Below are 21,913 nucleotides of genomic sequence, written 5' to 3'. Positions count from 1 at the left end.
TTGATTCATTCAATATTGAGTGCATTGTTTTTGTATTTTGAAATTATTTTTTAAAAAGAATTTAAATTTTTTTTATTTAATTTAAATTAATTAGTTTTTTAATATTTTTAAATCGATTTAATATAATTATATCAAAATTAAATTTTAAAAAATAAAAAAATTTCATTTCGATATATTTCCAAACAAAAAACACTTTGAGAGTAACCACTACAATAATAAACATGTTACTTGTTAGATAAAATTTTTATTTAATTTATTAAAATCAAATTAAAAAATAATAAATTTTAATTGAATTTAACCAAAATTGAGAATGAAAACATATAAGAGGTTCATTTGCCCCATCATCCAAACTTTTTTTAATTTTATTTTGTTTTATAAAGTTATAATTTTAATTTTCATTACAATACAGAGACTTTATGTTATGATTAGTGGAGTATTTTTATAAATTTATATTTTATGATTTTATAATTTATAAATGATGTTTTTTTATTTTATAGCTTGGATTTTATTTTTATAGAAATGATTTAAAGAGGGATCCCTTTATTTTTAAAGTTATATATTTTATTTTTATATAAACTATTGATGAATTTAAATATTTTAGGAAGGGAGTGGAGCAAAAATCTGACTTTTAGCATTTCATCTATGTCTTCTGCTTTGTTTTTTAAAATATTTTTTATTTAAAAATATATTAAAATAAAATTTCTTGATATTTTAAAATTTATTTCTTGCATCAACATATTAAAATAATAAAAAAAAAATTCAAAAATATAATTGCTGCACTTTGTTCACACTATAGTCATCCACGTTCGAAAGAGTTTTTCACAGACAAAAGAGAGCTGGCGGGGCAAGACAAAACGAAACAGAAATATACAGAAAACAGAGTGCATATATTAGAGGATCAAATTATCTCTTGTACAGCAGATTAAAAATTCACATAGCAGTTTTTTTTTTGGTTTTTTAGATACTAAATTCATTCATACAACATCAACGAGCTGACGGGTTAAGGCTAGCAGTTAAAATGAGGATCAAGGTCACCTTTTCGCCATCTTTACTAACTAGTGATGATACGGGGTCTGGTACTGGTAGCCATTTCCAAAGTAGTTGCCGTGACTGGGAGAGAAGTTGTATGTAGCAGCAGAACTCATGAGTTGAGGAACATGGTTGTCAGCAGGTCCAGTGTAAATGTATGGTCTGTCGTACACGTACTGCGGGTACCTCTCGGGTACTCTAGGATAGAATGTCCTCTCAGGAACACTGCTAGTGACGCGGGGCCCGCATCCGACGCCACTGGCACGTGGTCTCTTGGGTTGAGGCTTGGCAGCTTCGGTTGCCCTTTTCTTTTCTGCCTTGGCCTTCTCTAGCTGAAGAAGGCGTTTTTGGAGCGGATCCCCAGGATACTGCTCCTCAAGTTTATGCTCTTCGATGCACTTGATCACAGCCTTGAGGGCTGCCAGCTCTCGTTCGTTGACCTCATTCTGAAACAACAGAAAATTTCTTAAAAGGTCCTCAAGAGTTTTTCAGAAGGGATGTAGCATGAGTGTGGCTTTACATCAAAAGCTAAGATAAGATTTCAATGGAAATTGTTCTTGAGCATATATGCAATACAATATCATCTATCTATCCTTTCTTGGCATCCAACTAGAAAGCCCACTTTTATGTATAATAAGCACCTGCCACAATTCATTTAGGTGGGAGTCTTAGCATGAGCAATCCAAACCAATCTTAGCTACACGTTGAAGTTATCAAACAACAATTTACTTCAGAATACACAACAGCACAATATCAAATTGTCAAGAGATAATGGTAGAAAGGAAAGGACAATTAATTAATCTAGCGGAGACAGGACACGCACCTGCCCAGTGATGGGAGATGCATTTCCAGGCTTGAATGATGAAGAAACTTTTCTTGCCTCCTTCAAGTATGATTTCAGTAGAGTAACTGGTGAGAACTGTTCCGTTAAGTCAAATGCAAAGGCCAAGTTCACTGCATCAATTTGCCTTCCACTATTTACCAATACTTCAATTACACCTGAAGAATCCATGTGTATAAGAGGTAAAATGAAAAAGAAAAACAGTGGGAAATAAAAAGTAGCAAGATTGACACAAAAAAAAAGGAAACAAATAGCCTCTATGCTCTTTGCAGTTTGTACCAAATTCATTTGTCCAAGGTATGAACTTACCATTTGAGCAAAAGCCAACAAGATTTATGCAATGTTGCTTTAAACAAGAATCCAGAAAAAGGAAAATTTACATGCTTGGTTCAATAAACACCAAAACAAAGTCATCGAATCATCATGATTCTAATCTAACACGAAAGTTTCATATTTTCTTTCTAAGGGAAGATTTCATATACTCTTCAGTAATAAGGTTTTTAACACTGTGCCACAGAATTTGTGTTATTGCCTACATTTTTTAACTTAAGCAATGATATGCTTCGTGATATGATGATTTAAGTGCAACAGGATTTCAACAAACCTGGCATTTTCTCCGACAGCCCTAGAAAACGACATAGTTCAGCTGCTTGGCGACGACGAGAAACCATTGGGATTAGCCTGGATAACTCTTCCTCATCAAAATCAGAAGCAATCCCAAAGGTAGCTAAAAGTTGCAAAAAGGCATGTGCTTCCAAGGAGTTCCCATTGTTAGCATCCACGTCCAAAGAATCCAATCTTGGCTTCCACTCTTCAGCAATAGCCTTTGCCTGATCTTTAACATCTTCTGAAATTACATCAGATACAGAAACTAGATCTGCATACATTAACAAAATGCTAAGGCATTCCATCAACATGATACAGGTTCGGCGGACACCCAATAAGGTTGAGTCTTTCTTTCCATCAACATTTGACACTTCCTTGGGGTAAAAATCTTCCAGAGAGTTCAACACAAATTGAGCTGGGTTTGCTGCAGCCTTTAAAGCAAGTGGAATTTCCTCTTTTAGGACCGCAAGGTTCTTACGGTTGTCAGAAATAAATTTGTGCAGTCCTTCTGAGTCCATCTGTTCACATAGTTCGACTAACTGTGGATACTCCAAATTTCCATTTTCAGAAGGATCTATTATTTCACCTAAGTTACTTTCAGCAGTCATGGCTTCAGGTGGTTGGTCATCAATAGCTGGTGATCCAAATTGGTCATCATAGGACACAACAGCAGGTTCCACAGAAGATACCTTCCTGTGCTTCTGTAGAGCATTCGAAATGGAAAAGATAGCAGCATCTCGTTTCTCTTGGAGTTTCTCCAATGAATCTTGTTCTTTGGCCACGACAGCAGCTTCTCGTTTCTCTAATATTTCCCTGGCTCTCCTAGTTTTGGTTTCGTACTGCTTTTCTTGATCTTCCAACTCGTGAAACCGCCTCTTCAAAGATCTTTCAAGCCCATGGAAATGCTCCTCAAGTTCTTTCCATTTCAGGTTGAGTGTTACAGCCCGGTGACTTTCAAGTTCAGCAAATGCTTTCTGAAGTTGATGTATCTTAGACGTTGTTGAGTCCATGAGTGTTGCAACTGATTCAGAATCTTCCATAGCAGAAAGCTGAGGAAAATGAGACAAATGATATTACAAAACAGAAGGAAGGCTATGTATGACAATTGTTTTTTAGAAAAAAAGTACATAAATTGACAGCTATCATATGCTAGATGATGCAGGTGGCTTTCTGGTACACAGAACAGATCAATGTGAAACCCGATGAAAGAACCAATCAAAGTACATGGAAACAATATAGTGAAAAAATATGTTTACATATTAAGGTTAACACAAAATGACAGGTCAGGTACTTGAATAAAGTTGCTCATCAGTCATAACAAAATAGTGACAACATTTCTTTCTAACATCTTTGAAGACCAAAGTATGAAAACTGATGTCAGAATTCTCCAAGATTTGGAGACCAAGTTCTACTCCAGGGTGTAATACACCTACTCGGTCATGTGAAATAAACAACATGGACAACAAATGCTACGGCTAAAATCATGAATCGCTATAAAGTGGACATTGGCATCAGAACTATCCTCCATTCACAATCAATGCCAACACATTGGCTTGCAGGTTGGTATAAAACGTGTCCGGTCAGTTCATATATGCATCGTCATAATATGTAAGTCCCCTTTACAGAACTGGTTTGGAAGAAGGCAGCTCCCCCTTACGAACTCAAACAATCTGAGGAAGTAATAGTGGAGAATAAGGAAAAATACAGCATTCCAATCAAGGCTTCTGATGCACCAGAGAGGAACTCAAGTGGAACATATAGTTGTTGTAAAAGGTTTTATTCTTCTATTATCTTTTTTTATAACATTTTAACTGACCCAAGAACAAAAGTATGGCAGCATGAAAATCATCAGATGGCATGTGGTAGAGAATAGAAATAGACAATCTTTATCCACCTAGAGCCTAGCCCAGGTGAAAATCCAACAGGGTGAAGAAACTCTATCAAAGAACTTAACAGGTGCTAATTTGACTTTGATGTTGGAGGAATTGTGAAGGAACAGGCCTACAAACTAAAACTGAAAGCTTTCCAAAAGTACTATGAACTCGTTTCAAACTAACAATTTAAGATCATTAAAGCACCAAGATAGTAAATGCAATCATCTAAGGTCCTTTGCTACACCACTTTTCTTATCCCCTTTAAACTGCAATGAATTTATTGAATAAGATAAACCCAAATTCCATCAAGGGAACAGATGCTAACTAAGTGTCAATTTTGTTGTGGACTATGAATCCAAGTGACAAAATACCAACAACCACCTCAGTAAAAGCTTCTTTAGAAAAGACCAGAATACACTGCCTATATTTTTATTTTATTTTATTTTATTTTATTTTTTTTAACACAAAATGTAAATAATTACAGGCTGATCCAGGTTCAGCCAGGAGCAGCAAATAATTGATGTAACCTAAAATGACGACACACAAAAAAAAAATCACAATCTCGAAGACGCTTCTCTTCATAACCAAAACTGACAGTACAGATAACGATCCAGTAACCTGTAATGGTCAAGCACAATTGTAAGGGTCTTACTATTATTAAACTACATAAATCAAAACGAAGCAAGAATATATTTCCCACTTTTTTTTTTAATGAGTTGAATGTGATACAGCTGTGCAATGCGAGTTTATCACCTAGCCTTGGTAGTCACACAAACACACATCAGGTATCTCAAAACCCTAAACAGCATGGATAACTAAACCTCCAAGATGTTTTAAAACTCGAAACCCAATAAATTAACAACAAGTGAGAGCAAACAGCAGCTCAAAACAAAACAATTCTGAAATTTCATCACAGAGGAACGGTTGAGGAGGTAGAAATCAAATTAACACGCAATAATAACTTACCGCTGATTCCTCAACGAGCTGAAAGTGAGCTTAAATCAACAGACAAGTAAGAGATCGAGCAAAAACAGACTAACAAAATGACTGAAACCCTGAAGAAACAAAGCCTAACCATCAGAAACAGCGAAATATAACAGAAAACAAACAAACAAACAAACAAAACTGCAAATCTACAATTCAATAAATCCGTGATTGAGTAACAGTTTTGTCTTTTCGTTTCCTAAGTATTACTAGCCAATAAGCACATCTAAGCCGAAATTGTAGCTAAATGGAGCTGATTTCTGGAGCAAACAAGGGAAGGCGATCTACAAATCATATCAGCTTAAAAGAAAGAGTGACTTGCCCGAGTGATAATAAGTGAGAATTGAGCAGCGTAACGATCAATCCATGGCGGATTAGATTGGACTGTGTATGAGTGGGGTAGGTGGGTAGGTAGGTGGGTTTCGCTGCTTACCCTTCGATCCCTAGGAGGAGGAAAGAGAGGAAATTCAGAGAGAAGGAAGACAAAAGAAGGGAATGCGATACCGCAGCAGCCTTCTTTCCTTTTGCTTTTTCTTGTCCACACCTTTTTTTGCTATTTGCACTACCATGTGTGCTCTTCACCTCTTACCCTCACTTGATATGTAAACTAGTTTATTGTTCCGTGGTCTGCCGCAACTAAGATTAATTTTTTAAAAGTAAAAAAATATTAAAAGTAAGAATAATATTTTAATCTGGTATAAATAATTTATTAATATGTTATTAAACCTGATATAATAGTTTAATCTTGAAATTTTATAATTTATTTATCTATAATGAGTTCTCAGCTAAATTATGGGTCAGTTTGCTCAAATTAAATTAATTGATTTTATGAATTCAAATATAATTTTAATAACTGGTAAAAACATGACTTGATTTTAAAAAAAACTTCAAGATAAAAAAAAATTAAAAAAAATATTGAGACAATGATAAATTGAATTGATCTCAATTCTCCATTGACTCATGTCATGAATTTCATTGAGTTCAATAACTTTTTTTATAAATTATTTTTTTAATTATATAGTAAAAATATATGATCATAAAATCGAGTATCAACCTAAAAATTAAAACTTATTTGAGACAATAATAACCATATGGAAAGCAAACAAAAATAAATCATGTAGTTTATTTCTCAACCAATCCATTATTGAAAGATATAATAGGGGAAAAAATTTAAAAACAATTAAAAGACAAAAAAAAAAAACATATTTGACTAGTGGGTGAACTCGTCAAAATTATAAACTAGATAACCCAGGCTAGCACGTCAAACCTGTGAACCGAGTTATGGACTTCAGTGGGATTATAATTTTTTTTTTTCAAAGCTCATTTTTATTTAACTATATCAGGTCGAGTTTTTCTCAATTTCTACTTAACAGGTTTACATCCTTCTATCAAAGGCACTCTGTGTACTACAATATCAATGTCTAAACCAGGCATATCTGCATAAGACTAGGCAAATACATATGTATACTCTTGTAGTAGTGAAGTTAAATTACATCTTTCTTCTGCAGTAATCAGAGTTCCAATCTTTAGCTCCCTTTTATCATGCTCGGTGCCTACATTTATCACCTCTAATTCTTCTTTTGTAGGTTTCCAGGCATGCTCAGACTGTTTTACTAGTCTAGTAAACTCTTTTATATAATCTCATTTCTATTATTCTTCATCCATTGTAATCACATCCTTATCAAAGTTTGGCCATTTATTTTCAATGCAATATATTTGTGGATTTGTGGAGGATTTGCTTTTAGAATTCTTGAAAACAGAAGGTGTTTTTAGTGTAAATACATATCTTATAGACAAACAAAACAAAAAAAATAGAAAAGAATTGTTGAAGAAAATACATGATCTCAATAATATTTTAAAAGTTGGCTCAATAATTATGAAAAGCCTTATGTTGACATCTTAAGCCAAGATTGCCAACTAGATGCAAAAACACAAAGCAATTTACAATGCAAAGAACATAAAAGCAAATATAAGTAGACGCTTAATCATTACTTCTTGAAAACAACTAGGGCTTCTTCAATCTCCTAATTCTGGAATACTTCATCAACTAAAAGCTTTCGCACGAAGGCGTTGGCTGGAGCTTTTTCTAGAGAGTGGATAGTTAACTAAGACAACAATTCATCTTATTTCATTGTTTTTAGCTCATCATTATAGTTCTAGCCCTTTTCTTCACCTTCCTCTGTATTGGTGACATCTATGGCACCAAGCTTCTGCCTCAAAACTTCCATCATGTTTTTAGGTTTCATTACATATACTGACTTTGAGAAAGAAATATGGATGGGTGGGATTACAATGCCCTTTTTTTCTGGTTTTCTTCTTTCCATTCGGGCCAACCTTCTTTCTCGCTAAATCCTAGCAACTTTTTATTATCATCTTTCTTAGGCTTAATGCTAAGCCCAAACCTCTTATCAGCAGCCTTAATTTTCATTATGTTGACTCTCTTAGGATTTCCAGAAATTGAATCATACTATAATGGTAGCCCATGTTTCAAAAAGCACTTAGCTATCATTCTGGCAGTATCAGAAATAGTTGGTCTTCTTAACACTGTATTCTCTAGTACCCATTTAGGCTCAGTTTGTTTATTGGAAAGTAGTTTCCTTTTGGAAAATGAATTCCGGGAAAGTGAATTACTTTCTGATGTTTGGTAGTGTAATGGAAAATAAGTTGGAAAACAGTTTCCAGTGTTTGGTTATGTCATGGAAAATAAGCTGGAAAATAACTTATTAATATTTTATTTTTCTCAAGTTTATTAAAATAATAAGGAACAAATCTTACAAATTAAATAGTTGAATGAGAATGAAATTGAAAAAAAATTTAATTTCATAAATTATCTCAAATAAAATAAATAATAATCAAAATAATAGAAATCAAATCTAAAAAATTAAAAAAAAAATGAAAGATGAAGAAATTAAAATAATAATAATCAACATTTCATAAATTATTTCAAATAAAATAAGTAACAATCAAAAGAATGAGGACCAAATTTGATAGATAAAAAATTTCAATAAAAAAATGATAAGGAAAAAGCAAATAACAATTATAAAAATAAGGACCAAAGTTAATATAAAAATTAAATTTTAAGAGATGAAATTGAAAATAAATATTCAAAACAAAATATATATAGCAATCAAAAGTTTAAGGATCAAATTTGATATAATCAGCAAATAATGATATTTCTAAATTTTTCACAACTTCCGAAAAGTGTTTTCCGCCTAAATTTTTCAGGAAAACACTTTCCTGAAAACCAAGCCAAATTTTCCTTTGACTGGAAAGTGTTTTTCGTTGACCAACTTTCCTAACAGCAAACAAACACAGGAAAGTTTGGAAAGTGATTTTCCGGAAACCACTTTCCGGAAAACAAACACAGCCAAAAAGAAAAACACTTTTCTGAAAATCAAGCCAAATTTTTCTTTGACCGGAAAGTGTTTTTCGTTGACCAAATTTCCTAATGACAAACAAACATGGGGAAGTTTGGAAAGTGGTTTCCTGGAAACTACTTTCCGGGAAACAAACATGGCCTTAGTGTTCACAATCTTGAAGGCATGGAAATTTACATCTTTGCAATCTTCTGTTTCAATATAAGGAACCGACACATTTCTTATCATGGACAAGGTTTCTTCTACCATTGATAATATACTTCAGACATTGATGTAGAGATGATGTCACGACCCTAGTGGTGTGTATCTATGACCTTCCTAACAACATGCTATAAGAAGGATGGATATCCATCACTTGTAGGGTTATTAAAAACATCTGAGGCCCTACAAACAATTCAATTTCGATGGTCCTTATTTTTGGATTTTATGAATAAAAATAGCAATAAAATAACATTCAAGAAAATTTTGGAGAATCCAAAATTGGGTTATTACAGTATGCAACATGCCAGCACTAACTAGGCATGACAACATGCCCAACCTGAGTGTATGCCCAATATAGGCTCGAGCTACCACGTCCGAGTCCACATGGATGTTTTTTTGGGTCTCTTGGGTTTTTTTTTTTTGCCTATTAAATTTAATTTTATCACATCGTTTCATGCTAAAAGGCTTAAAACAACACCATTTTAACTAATAATATGTACAATTGAGTCTTTTTGTGTAGTAAAACACCATTTTACTTTTTCTTTTTTCTTTTTTTGTCGTTGGTTTGGACCAATGAATTCTTCACATATTTTTGCATTCGAGTGAATTATAACCTATTTCTTAAATTTGTTTCAAAAACTATATTTTTTAAATTTATTTATAACTTATTCTTTTACCAATTATGTTATTTTTCAATTTATTTTATTTTTTATTTCATGAAAATTAGAATTAAGAAATGAGAAGTAAGTATTGGTTAATTTGGTGAGAAAATGAAGCATTTTAAAAAGAAAATAAACTACTAAGTTGAGAATAATCAATGCTAGTTAAGAGACCAACTAAATATTGAGGTGTGTATGTTGAGATCGTGATAAACTTACAAATATCAAACCAAAATAAATTACAATGCTCAATTCTCAACTAACTTAATATCAAGTGATGAAATTGGAAGTAAAAGTATTAAATTAAAATAAGAACAAAAAAACATCATAATTAACCCTGGGCAAACATGGCATATCCTCTAGGGGATGCACCTAACCAAAATAAAAAACATGCCTAATATTTTTAAAATTTGATAAAAAAAGCTTTTCTTTTAAGTAAAAATAAAAGACATTTAAATACCAAATAAAGGATGAAATAGTATATTATTTTCAAGTCTAAAGGGTTGAAAATGTCACCGCTATAAAACTTGGGCCACCCTGGTGGGCTGACCGATGTCCCCGGTGACCTAAGGCCTAGGCTAGATCGGATTTAATAAAAGGGAAGAACTGACTCGATACGGTTCTCTCAAAAGCCCGAGTTGACTCATGACCTTTCCATCTCGAGTAAAACCAACTCAAAACCTAATACAAAACCTGTTGAATTTTTACAAAAATAAACTAAAAATGATGTCATTTTGATTTTTTTTATATAAAAAATAAAATTTTATTGTGAATCCGGGTTGACCCTCGTGATCCTTGTCCTAGGTCGGCTTAATAACTTTAGAAAATATATTAAAAAAACAAATAGGTTAGGCGCCACACCTTTTTTTTAATTGTTAGTTTTGTCCGCCCTTATTCTTTTCTATTAAACCCCATAGACAACACATCATCTTTTTTCTTTAGAAAATGTGTCGTTTAAGGCTGCAATTGTAGGCCCATAATCTAGGGACCAAAAGGTCTCTAGAAAATCAAGGCAGCTGTTTTAAACCCAAAAAAATCCATTTTCCAACCGTTTTTTGATGTAAAAAAACTCCTAGAAAACAACCTATAGACATAAGTAAAATCGTTTATTCTTTAAAACAACCAAAAATTGATCCAAAAATAAATAAAAAAAACTAACCTAAAATCCAAAAATTTCTCAATATCAAATTTGTGTTTTCAGGTAATTTTAAAGTGAAATAACACCCAAGATAAACTTCCCCATCGAATGGAACTTGTATACACCAAGATCAACAATTTGAAAGAGAAGAAAATTCATCTCACCAAGATCGACAAATTAAAAGAAAACTAACCTTTCATATTGCGTTTTCCTTGGATACCCAATATGAAGAGGAGAGAGAAGAAAAAACAAGAACCCCAAATTTCGATGAGCTCCAAATATAGATTTTCAAGAAAATTAATCACATCATGTAAAAATAAAAAGAAAAAACTAAAACATGAATAAAAACAATATATTAAAATAATATGTTTATTAAATATGCTTAATAGCATTAGAAAACAAAAAAGAAAACCCACTACACAATTGATTAATAAAAATTATAATTATTAAACTCGTTTTAGCTTGTCTAGTCAATCTAACTCTTACTTTAAGTTGGGTTAAAAAAAATCAATTCAAAGTTAATTTTGTTCTCTTTAAAATGATGTTATATAATTTTAATTTACTTAGACTTAGAATAACCCGTCGAATTCATAATTCAAATGTTGAGTCAATTCATAGACCGAGACAATTTTAATAAATTTGATAAAAACCCCAACCTATTTAATTAATAGTGGATGATAGTTCCGTTGAGAGGAAAGGGTGGAGAAGGTGGTATCTTTCCTAAATCATCTATGGGAGGGTGGTTGCAAACTTGCATGGCTTAAACTTCTCGCATGGCTGTTTAGCCCATGACTATTCGGCATGGTCTTAGGATTTGGGTTACAATACATTTTAGTCTTAAACTGCTGTGATACCTGACATAAACGGTCTTGTTATTAATTATACCTTGAGCGAGGGTGAGTCATCTGAAATGAGCTTGGCAGGTTCCCAATTCCCCTCGCTCAAGAATTCCCATCACTCATGCCTTGAGCGAGGAGAACTGTTGTGTTCAATTCATGACGAAAATAGGTTCTCATCAATCAGATGCGGAATTCACGAAAACAGTGGTGTTCCTTTTGCCACGTTTTAGATACAGATATTTTTGTGGTTTAAAAATGTTTTTTTTTAAATTAAATTATTTTTTTGTTTTAAATTAATATTTTTTGGGTGATTATAGATCATTTTGATGCATTGATGTTAAAAATAATTTTAAAAAAATAAAAAAAATATTTTGATACATTTTCGAGTGAAAACAACTTTAAAAAGCAACCACAACCACACTCTCAAACACGCTCTAGCTATTTAGTGTGTGTTTAGCTTGAAGTTGTTGTTGGTTTTTTTTAAAGATATAACTCTTTTAAAGCACAAATCACTCCTCACAAAAGTAAAAAATACATATTTTCTATGTTGATCCCATCAAAAAAAAAATATTCCATACCTCCAAGCCAAACACCCCCTTAATCTATGATTTGTAGCGGGTTGTTAATTTTTTAAAAAATATTGGGTATGCAGTATATCTCAATGTATTTTTTTTACATAAAAAAATTCTAAAGGTAAATTAAAAGGATTATGCAAGCATCTAATTAAATAAATCAATAACCTTCTATGTAAATAAATGAAAACAAATTTATTAACAATAATTAAAAGAGAAATTGGAAAAATTAAGAGATGAATGTAGATCAAGATATTCAATTACTCAAAATGAGACATTTACCCGATTGAGTTTACTGAACTTATTTATTTAAATCAATAAAAAATAATAGAAATAAAAACACAAATGAAATTGATTGAATAAACTCACACCTTAAAAACAATATTACGCAAGACTGAACATATAAGAAAATTATTTAAAAATAAATATTTTTTATTTTGAAAAGTAAAGTTTATTTTTATAAAAAAAAAATACAGATGGATTAGAATAATATCTTAAGAAACCAAACATAAACAAAACAATTTAAAAAAGACTTCTATCCAAAAAATGCATGCAAAACCTATAATATAGATCATGAGACTGAGATAAACTCATAGAAAAAAAATCAAAGATAGTAAAAAAAACCAATATTTTTTAAAAAATTAATGCAGAATGATAAGATTGTAAAAGAAAAAAAAAAGATGTACATTAAATATTAAAATTTGTGACTTGAGTCATTAGATTATAAACATATAAAGGCGAATTCCCAACAAATAAAATATCGAAAGATGAAACCAGGAAAAAAAAATCAAATACACAAAAGGATCTAAGAAAAAATTTTCATTAAAAGAATGAGGGTGAACATAAAAAAAATTAATTAGAGGACAAACAAAAAATTTCAATTGAAGGGTTAAATTGAATTGAAAAATAGCTTTAATAAAAGAAAAGAAAACAAATCAAAAGAATTAGGGTCAAATTGGAAAAAATAAAACAACATAAACTTTGATTGAAAAATAAAATTGAAAGCCAATAAAACTTTAACAAAAAGACTAAGGAAATAAATTAAAAAAATAAGAACCATAATGAAAAATAAAAGTATATGAGAAATTATAATTGAATGACTAAATTGAAAATAAACAAAAATTCTATAAAAAAACAAGAAGAAATAAAAAAAAAATAAGGACTGAAATAAAAAAAATAAAAAATAAAAAACTTTGATTACATGATGAAATTAAAAGCATAAAATTTTAACAAAATGACCAAGAAAATATATTAAAAATCAAAAAAATAAAAAATTAAATGAAAAAAAACACATAAGAAATTATAATTAAAGAAATAAATTGAAAACAAACAATTTTTTTTTGTCTCTTCCAAGGTCAATAACATATTTTAACTGTATACAAAAAATGAAAAAAAAAATCCTTTAGCGAACAACCCAATATTTTTTTATCCTAAACATAAATAAATGTTTTTATGTTTAAAAGCAAAAGTTAAAAAATATTTGGTAAACAACTCTAATTTTTGTTAATATTAAAGATAAAAATGTATAATGACCAATGAATTAGTGAAAAAGATAAAAATACAGCACCCTCAAGTTTTTTTTTTTTCACTCTAAAAAAACAATTTACCGTAGCAATCTACAATAAATTATATTTAGTTATATAGTAAAAACATATATATATACACAAAATTTTGTTGGTATTAGGGAATATAAAACAAAGACAAAATCAAGAATAATAATAATAAAAAACCATAAAAAAGTTTCTCATGGGACTTGACGTCTAATTGTTTTACTTTAGAACGAACTCTGTTATATTTTTTAAACATAATTGTGTGTGATAACTAATTTGTAATGATTACTCTTAGTTTCGTAGCTTATTTATAATAATCACATAAATATAAATGTTTTATGTCTTTTTATATTAACTTTTTAAGAAATATTGTTTTATATCAAGTGTCTATTTAATGATAAAAATTAATTTTAATTTGAAAAAATATTAAATTAATATTTTTAAATATTTCTTAATTATTTTAATGTAATAATATAAAAACTATATATATATATATATATATATATATATATATATATATATTCACCCATTTGCCTGAACTCCAAGAGGGAACTCGAACCATATGATTGCATCTTTTACGAGATGGTGGCGAGCAGGGAGAGTTTGGAAAGGGTATGTTTGGTATTGTATTTTGAAAATGTTTTTAAAAAATTTATTTTGTTTTATTTTTTATTTTGCTTTAAATTAATAATTTTTTATATTTTCAGATCATTTTGATATGCTGATGATAAAAATAATTTTTTTAAAATAAAAAATATTATTTTAATATATTTTAGAATAAAAAATACTTCGAAAAACAATTACTATTATATTGTAAAACACACTCAAAATATAAAAAATAATGGTGCTACGAAGAGGATTTAACATTATTGCGCGGGCGCGGGGGAGCAAAAAATTACACTTGATTTTCAATCAGACTATCTTAATCATTATCGTCAACTGGTTTATGAACTTTTGTTTTTTGAAAAAAATCAAAAAATAATAAAAATTTCAAAAAAATAATATTTTTGATGTATTCATATTATTTTTGACAAATATTAAAAGAATTAAAAATTTACTTTAAACGTATTCAATTTATAAAAGAACTAAAAATTTAATTTTAATGTGTTCGATTTTTAACGCACTTATTTTAAAATTATTAATTATTTTTTGTTATTAAGTGAACATTAACTTTGTTTATTTTAAAAATATCAAAATACAAAAAAAAATAAGATACATCAGGGATAAAAAAAAATATTTAGATAAAGGGATTAAAATACAAAGAAAAAAATAAAAAACCAAAATAATTTACTTGATCACAGAAATTTGCTTGAAAAGATAAAAAACAAATTATTTTATTTATAAATAGTGAGGGAATAAAAAAAAAAGGAAGAATTTTAGGAGTGTATTAGTCATAAAAATGGGGATAATTTTGAGAAGCATTAAAAAAAAAAGAACAAATAATTAATTAATTAGAGCATAGAAAGTAACAGGACACTCTCTCTCCCACCTAAAAAAAAACCTAGTCTCCCCCTTCCTAAAATAACAACAAATCCATGACAAGAAAAATAAAAATTGCCCCTGCTATTATACGCGAAACCACCATTTTCAACATCTTCCCTAAGCTATCAGCCTCCTTTCCTTTTCCACTCGTGACCATCACGTCACCAGCATCATACATATTACATCAACCCTATTCTCCATCCATTTCTCCTCTTTGTTTTTTTTTTTTCCAGATCCCAAGCAGAAGAGCTCCCTCCACAACCGCCAATCATACATACAAAGTAAACAAAAAATCCCATTGATTCCATCAATTTGCCACTCCTCCTACCATGGCCTTCATTCCCAAAACCAGTACCTTCTCTCTTGAAAAAAAATCAAGCTTCATCTTCAACCTCACTCTACCACAATCAACAGCATACCCCCTTTCTATCAATTTCGGGTGGACAATCCTTCTCATCTCTTTCCCTTTTATTTTTCTCCACTATCACCCACTGACCCAGCAACAACTCCCTTTCCCCACGATGACAGTCACCACTGGAACTAACCACTGTGAGCAGTACTCATTTTCCACCAAGAGATACAATAGAAGCATCCACCATGTACAGCAATCAGTGACCTCTTCAGCTTCAACAAAACCAGCCACGGACGACTGCGGCAACAGAGCACAACCCCCTTGACACCGTGAGCTCCAGTTATCCCACAAGCTGACGCCGACAACCACACCTAAAATCAGCAGTCATAGTGAAAGAAAACATTGAGAACCAGTAGAGAGATGGAGATAAAAACAGATCTGTAAATAAAAAGAGAGAGAGAACCGCAGCTATGTTGTTTTTTTTTTTGTTTGTTTGTTTGTAGGTATTGTTTAGGCTCACCGCCTGCATAAGGAAGAAGAATAAAAGCCGGTGCTCCCTGTAGGTTTGCAGTAATTTAGATTAAGGGTTATTTTAAAAATTATTAGTTTGAATTTTATAAATTTTAAATTTATTTAAAGTTTATATGGATATTAATTTTAGAGTTCGTAAGATTAATTGATGTGTGCAAAAGCTGATCCGAACATTTATATTAATAAAAAAAGAGTAAAAGTCGGTCTAGATGCATCCATTTCTTGAATTAACACGTTGTCATTGTTCCTTTGATTTTAAAACATATTTATTATTTTGCTAAATATGATCTTAATCTAATTTTAATAATTTTCAAATTTTTTTAAAGATAATTTTGTAAGTAATTTTGAATTCCTCACTTGTTCGCTTTCACCAATTTAATATGTAAAATTATAACCTATATGCGAAGTGTTTTTTTAATATTAAATAAATCAGCCTCCTTCCTAAAAACAACAAAAATTTCAAAAATATATTTTTTATTTTTATTTGCATATAACCAAGTCTCTCAAAAATAAAATAAAAATTATATTTGTATAAATAATAATAAAAAAGATACACGATATGATTTAACATCTTTAAATACAAAAAATCAAGAAAAATAGTTTTGTTAATATCTTTGCATAAATTTTTAAATTTAATAATCAGTTTATTAAATTCATTAGAACTAGGCCTACATTTTAAAAATACAAAAAAACATTATTTTGTTTGTTCTAATACCAGGTTATGAATTTACACGTAAACAATATTCCTGATATTAAAAGAAAAATGCAAAAAATATGTTTTGAAATTAGAATTGTTAGATTTTAATCCAATAAGATAATAATCTTTTTACCGAGAAGAACTTTTCTTAAACCTTAAATAGATCAATGGTTAGAAAACATAATAATACCTTAATTTATACCAGACAAGCAAACAATACAGCGTACATACCTTAGGTAAATTATACTAAGAGTGCAACGTTTTTCTTATACACAACCAGTCCTTTTATCCGGACTCTGAAATCAGTTAGGATTTCTAACTATGAAAATATTAGATTACATCTTCATCCCTTTTCTACTAATAAAAAACAATTTTTTTTTATTCTTTCCATCTATAACTATAAAGATCTTGGTTCCAAAAAAAAAATCACTGTGACACCACACACATACACAAAAATTACCAAGCTGAGAATTGGTATCATGCTGATATTAATTATGAGACCTTCAAGATACTTTAGTTATAAACTAGTGACTTTACCGTGCTATGGCCGCGTCCCTTATTTTTCAACTGTTTAATTTGTTAATTTTAAATGAGATGCTTTCGTTACCTGGTCCAATTGAGAAGTTCAAGAGTTCAAGGAAAAAAGCATGGAGATGAATACGTTGATAAAGATGATGCGTTTGAGCATTTTAACACATTAAATAGTAGAAGAAGAAGATAAAGGTTGCTTCTCAAAGTGAGGGATTGGAAGGCACAAAGCAGACGAACTAAAACACAGCCGAGCATTCTTGTAGGAAGATGATAACGAAAAGGTGTAATTAGAGAACTAAAATAAAATAGCACAACAGCAAAACTGGACTTTAATGGAGCATGAAGTTAATCTGAGAAACATGGCTTATATCATGTATGCTCAAGCAAAATAAAAGCACAGTAAACCCTGAGGAGTAGCTTAATTGGTCAGGTCTTGGATTTATTTTTCAATGATCACGAGTTCGAGTCCTCTCATTGTCACTAAAAATTTATATGATCGTTAACTTCAGGACCCGTAAGATTAGTCGAGGTGCGTGCAAGCTGACTCGGACACCAACGTTAATAAAAAAATAAAATTAGAACCACATTATGCAACGAAAACAATATATGTTGAAGATGACATGCTCGGCCAAAATAAGACACTTTGAGTAGGCATTGCGGAACTATTCTTGGCAGTGAAAAGGCACAAAAACACAAGGTTTAATGGAGCAAAATGTGCCAGCTTGTATAAGTTCTGTCAATTCCAGCGCAAGTTCTGTCACTTAGGGACTGGATGGGGCAAAAGATTCCTGGAAAACAAGCAGATGGACTAATAATGTCAAAACCTCGTGAAGATCTATTTGTGATGCAAATGGAGAAGAGGAAAATAGCAGCATAATTGTTAAATAGCCAAGCAATGCATAGCTGAGTTGCAGCAGAAGAAAAAGTAAAGAAAGAACATTGTTTATAATAACTGGAAATATAAGACGAGGAGGAGTAAAAGGAGTTAACTTTTAAATTCATTGTTATTATTATAAGATGACTTTGTAAGATTAGATACAGATAGCTCCTAGATTGTTAAAGGAATCAATTCAATCAAAAATTTAAGCTGTTAAGTGAGGTTTTAAGATATAATTTATATTATTTTTTGACACATTTCTTTAAGTGAAAACTCTTTGGACTTGAAATTTGCACAAGCCCACATTACCTTATGATTAATTTTTATCAAATAAATAGGGATAGTGAGATTCGAACTCGTGATCGCTTAGTCATCAAAGCTCTAATACCATACAAAAAAACCAATTCAACCTGAAAATTTAAATTATTAGATAAGATCTCAAGATATAATTTATATTATTCTTTAATATTTTCTCAAGTTTACCAAGCAACTAACAAATAGTTGTTACTTTTAACTAACGAAGTGTTGGTCTAGCGGTTAAGACACCGCTATATCCCCACAAGGATAAGAATATAAGTCTGATCTCCGGGAAACACACTTATTAAAAGGAGCAGCCATGAACCACAAACAAGACTAGTCCAGTCCTTTAAAAAAGATATAGAATACCCGGGTCAACAATAAAAAAATAAATAATAGTGGTCCCTTTTATCTCCATAATTACCTGCCAAAACCCAACAAAGAAGTAAGAAATCATTACCTAAAAGGTAATCCACCGTGAGAAACAACCATATTTACAGACAACTGAAAAATCAGAAGCAACAAAGCAAGCCTTGCAAATTCTTAATAGCTGCAAGCATGTAAAGAATGAACGTAGAGTGGGTTTTTTAAAAAATAGTCATAAGAATTCATCTTTCAACTACTACCATGGTTAGCAAAATAGATGATAGGTGGTGGTCCAGTGGTAAGAACTTGGAACTAAAAGATTTGCTCTCTCTGTAGTCTCAGGTTCGAGTCTTGTGATTGCTCATATGATGGTCACTGAAAGCTTACATGGTTGTTAACTTCAAGGCCCGTGGGATTAGTCGAGGTACGCGCAAGCTGGCTGAACACCCACATTAAACAAAAAAAAAAAGAGGATGACAGCTATGTGTTTGTTCACTGCAACAATGTAGAAAAAAGTTAAATAAAGATTTCATGTTCAGACTACCAACCACGTCAAAATCAAGTTAACGTAAAACATAAAAATCTCATTCAATTCTGACTAATGAATTCTTTTACCAACCTGTAATTGGTAGAAAAAAGAGAGACTTTCATGAATCACCATCAGCCAACAACTAAGTAAAAAAAACATTAGTTTGGTGCAATGAAAGCAATCTGGGAATTAACATCAGTTTTGAAACTGCAAAATCCCAATACCAGAAAGGGCTAAGAACTCATTTTTCTGGTGAGGATCAACCAAATTAAAGGACCCAATTCCTAGAACACCAAGAACAATCAGCTAGTTTTCTACATTCCAGTGAAACCCAAGAACAGATTGTTATGATCCTCAAGAGCCTAAAATAAACAACAAAGTTAAAAACTCGATCCTTAAATATTAGAAAATCATCTAAAAAAACAAATTAGCAAAACAGTAAATAAACAAAACTTGAAGATTTGAACAATAACATGAAGAAAAAAATAAAAAGGAAGTTGATACCTTTAAAAAGGAAGTTGATACCTTTATTACAAATCAAGATTGGAAGAGAAAACCTATGAAATTGGCTCAATTTCTCCAAGAGAAAGAGAAACCCATGATCTGCATAAATAGGGTTTGGATTTAAGATGTTGCCCTGATCTCATCTCTTGCTCTGTTCACATAAAAAAATGATAATGAAAGAAGAAGAAAGAAACCAAAAGAGCAGGAAAGAAATAAAATGGTTGGAGCTTTGCCACATCTCAAGGATCAAAAGAAAAAGAAGTCAAAATGTAAGGGTCAAATTTGATTTACTGTGTCTAACTGAGGTATTATAGGCTTTTACTTTGAAATCAACCTCCATTAATAGAGAAAAAATTTAATAAATCTTTCAAAATAGGGCTTCTGGGATGCTTAATGACATGCATTCGAATCCAAATAAACATATAGTAAAAAATATAGAGTCTAATCGTTTGCACCAAATAGAAAATAGTATGTGAACACTTAGGTCGAGGCCTAGCAATTATGGCAGGGATTTGTTCCTTTCCTTAACATTTAGATTCGATTTTTTCTGTGTGAGTTTGTTATCCTCGCGATGTCTTACTTGTTTACTGGGCTTGCAGGGTGTTCAATGGATCCGAAAATAAGTCGTGGTGCGCGTAAGCTGGCCCGGACACCCCGAGTTATATATATATATATATATATATATATATATATATATGTGTGTGTGTGTGTGTGTGTGAGGGAAGTTAAAGTGATTTTTCATAATTATTTTAATTTTTCTATTAATTGCAAAAATGAAAATCATGGAGGCTGTTCAAATGAATTTGCATTGCTTTCTCCTCCCGTACCCTTTTCTAGCTCATTTTCCAAGCGGCAGAGCTGCATAGCAGGGTCTATCAGGATTATTTTTTTTATTTTTTAAAATATTTTTTATTTAAAAATATATTAAAATAATATTTAATATTTTATAATTTAATTTGAATTGTAATTACTGCTATGGTTTGAAAAATTTGTTGTAAATAATATAATATAATTTGAGAAGTTATTTAAAAGATTTTTATTCCAATTAAATGTATAATATTTTTTTTTAAAGTTGAAATATTTAAATCTAATAGGTTTAAGGTTGGGTTGAGCAACAGAAAAATCTTTGTTTCCTTTATATACGAGGTAAAACCTATACTTTTTGAGTGTTTTTTTTTTATAATAATAATTTTTAAAAATAATTTTTTTTATAGAGGAAATATCTTTAAAGATAGTGTCTTTAATGTTCTTCCTCCTTGTGTCCTTACCAACAATCTCAAGGAATTAACCATCATGGACAGAAACGTTGCTGCCATGACTCGTGCCAGCAACATTGTTGCCCACAACGCTGCTGCCATTGACAACTTTGTTGCAGCCGTGACCACTATTGTTGCTCAACCTGGCTAAACCTTTCCCTGATAATTACTCGAACTCTTCATGGAACTTTGAGAATTCTACTGAAGGATTCATTTGTACCTTTTTGGGGGTTGAATGGTGGCATCGATCCTAGTGAGAATAGGGTATTGAATATCAGACTTCCGGATATGGGTCTCAAGGGCAGGTTCCCTCTTGGCCTTAAACACTGCACAAGCATAACGGGCATAGATCTCTCCAGCAATGAGCTCTTTGGATCTATTCCACAAAATATCTCTAAAATAATTCAGTATGCCACGTCTCTCTACCTCTCTTCCAACAATTTCTCAGGGGAAATCCCCCCGGGCCTTGCAAACTGTACCTTTTTGAATGTCCTTAAACTCAACTTTAGTCTGGAAAAATGCATTGACAATCCTTTTATTTCTCCTTGACATACTTGTTCACTAGGAATGTACTGATTAAGAAGATTTTGAGATTCCAGGTTTCCATGTTTGAGAAATCAGTTTCTAAAATGAGATCGAGTGACCTTTTGAAGGCTGCCAACAACTTCAACAAATAGCATTGTTAAAATGAATTAAGATCAAACACAAAAGGGAGGCTAGAATTCTGAATAATCTGTATATTATGAGTGCTTAGTCTTAACCTAAAAACAAATAAAGTATATATAGGTTAAACTGAAAGTACTATTCTACCCTTAATAAAC

The 21,913-nt window shown here is 31.0% G+C and overlaps 1 protein-coding gene and 1 long non-coding RNA gene across 4 annotated transcripts; both read right to left on the bottom strand.

Moving 5' to 3' along the window:
* Window positions 1-868: 868 nt before the first annotated feature.
* Window positions 869-5,909, bottom strand: LOC7469367 (FRIGIDA-like protein 3). Of its 2 annotated transcripts, XM_006375536.3 has the most exons (5): window positions 5,657-5,909; window positions 5,317-5,405; window positions 2,475-3,525; window positions 1,853-2,028; window positions 869-1,475 (listed from the first exon to the last, which is right to left on the bottom strand). In XM_006375536.3, the coding sequence occupies exons 3-5, from the start codon at window positions 3,514-3,516 to the stop codon at window positions 1,056-1,058; spliced, it is 1,638 nt and encodes a 545-aa protein (XP_006375598.3). In that variant the 5' UTR covers window positions 3,517-3,525; window positions 5,317-5,405; window positions 5,657-5,909; the 3' UTR covers window positions 869-1,055. The 2 variants fall into 2 exon arrangements, with proteins under 2 accessions (XP_006375598.3, XP_024440653.2); XM_024584885.2 differs by lacking the exon at window positions 5,317-5,405.
* An 11,625-nt stretch (window positions 5,910-17,534) lies between these two features.
* On the bottom strand, window positions 17,535-20,263 carry LOC112324087 (uncharacterized). Of its 2 annotated transcripts, none has more exons than XR_008057241.1 (2): window positions 19,858-20,263; window positions 17,535-18,051 (listed from the first exon to the last, which is right to left on the bottom strand). It is a non-coding gene; the product is annotated as an uncharacterized LOC112324087 (long non-coding RNA). The 2 variants fall into 2 exon arrangements; XR_008057242.1 differs by lacking the exon at window positions 17,535-18,051 and adding an exon at window positions 18,572-18,861.
* Window positions 20,264-21,913: the final 1,650 nt, after the last annotated feature.

The sequence above is a fragment of the Populus trichocarpa genome, chromosome 14 (assembly GCF_000002775.5).
Source record: "Populus trichocarpa isolate Nisqually-1 chromosome 14, P.trichocarpa_v4.1, whole genome shotgun sequence".
NCBI lineage: Eukaryota > Viridiplantae > Streptophyta > Magnoliopsida > Malpighiales > Salicaceae > Populus > Populus trichocarpa.
The sequence above is the reverse complement of the archived record's forward strand: the minus strand, read 5'-3'. Positions and strand labels throughout refer to the sequence as shown.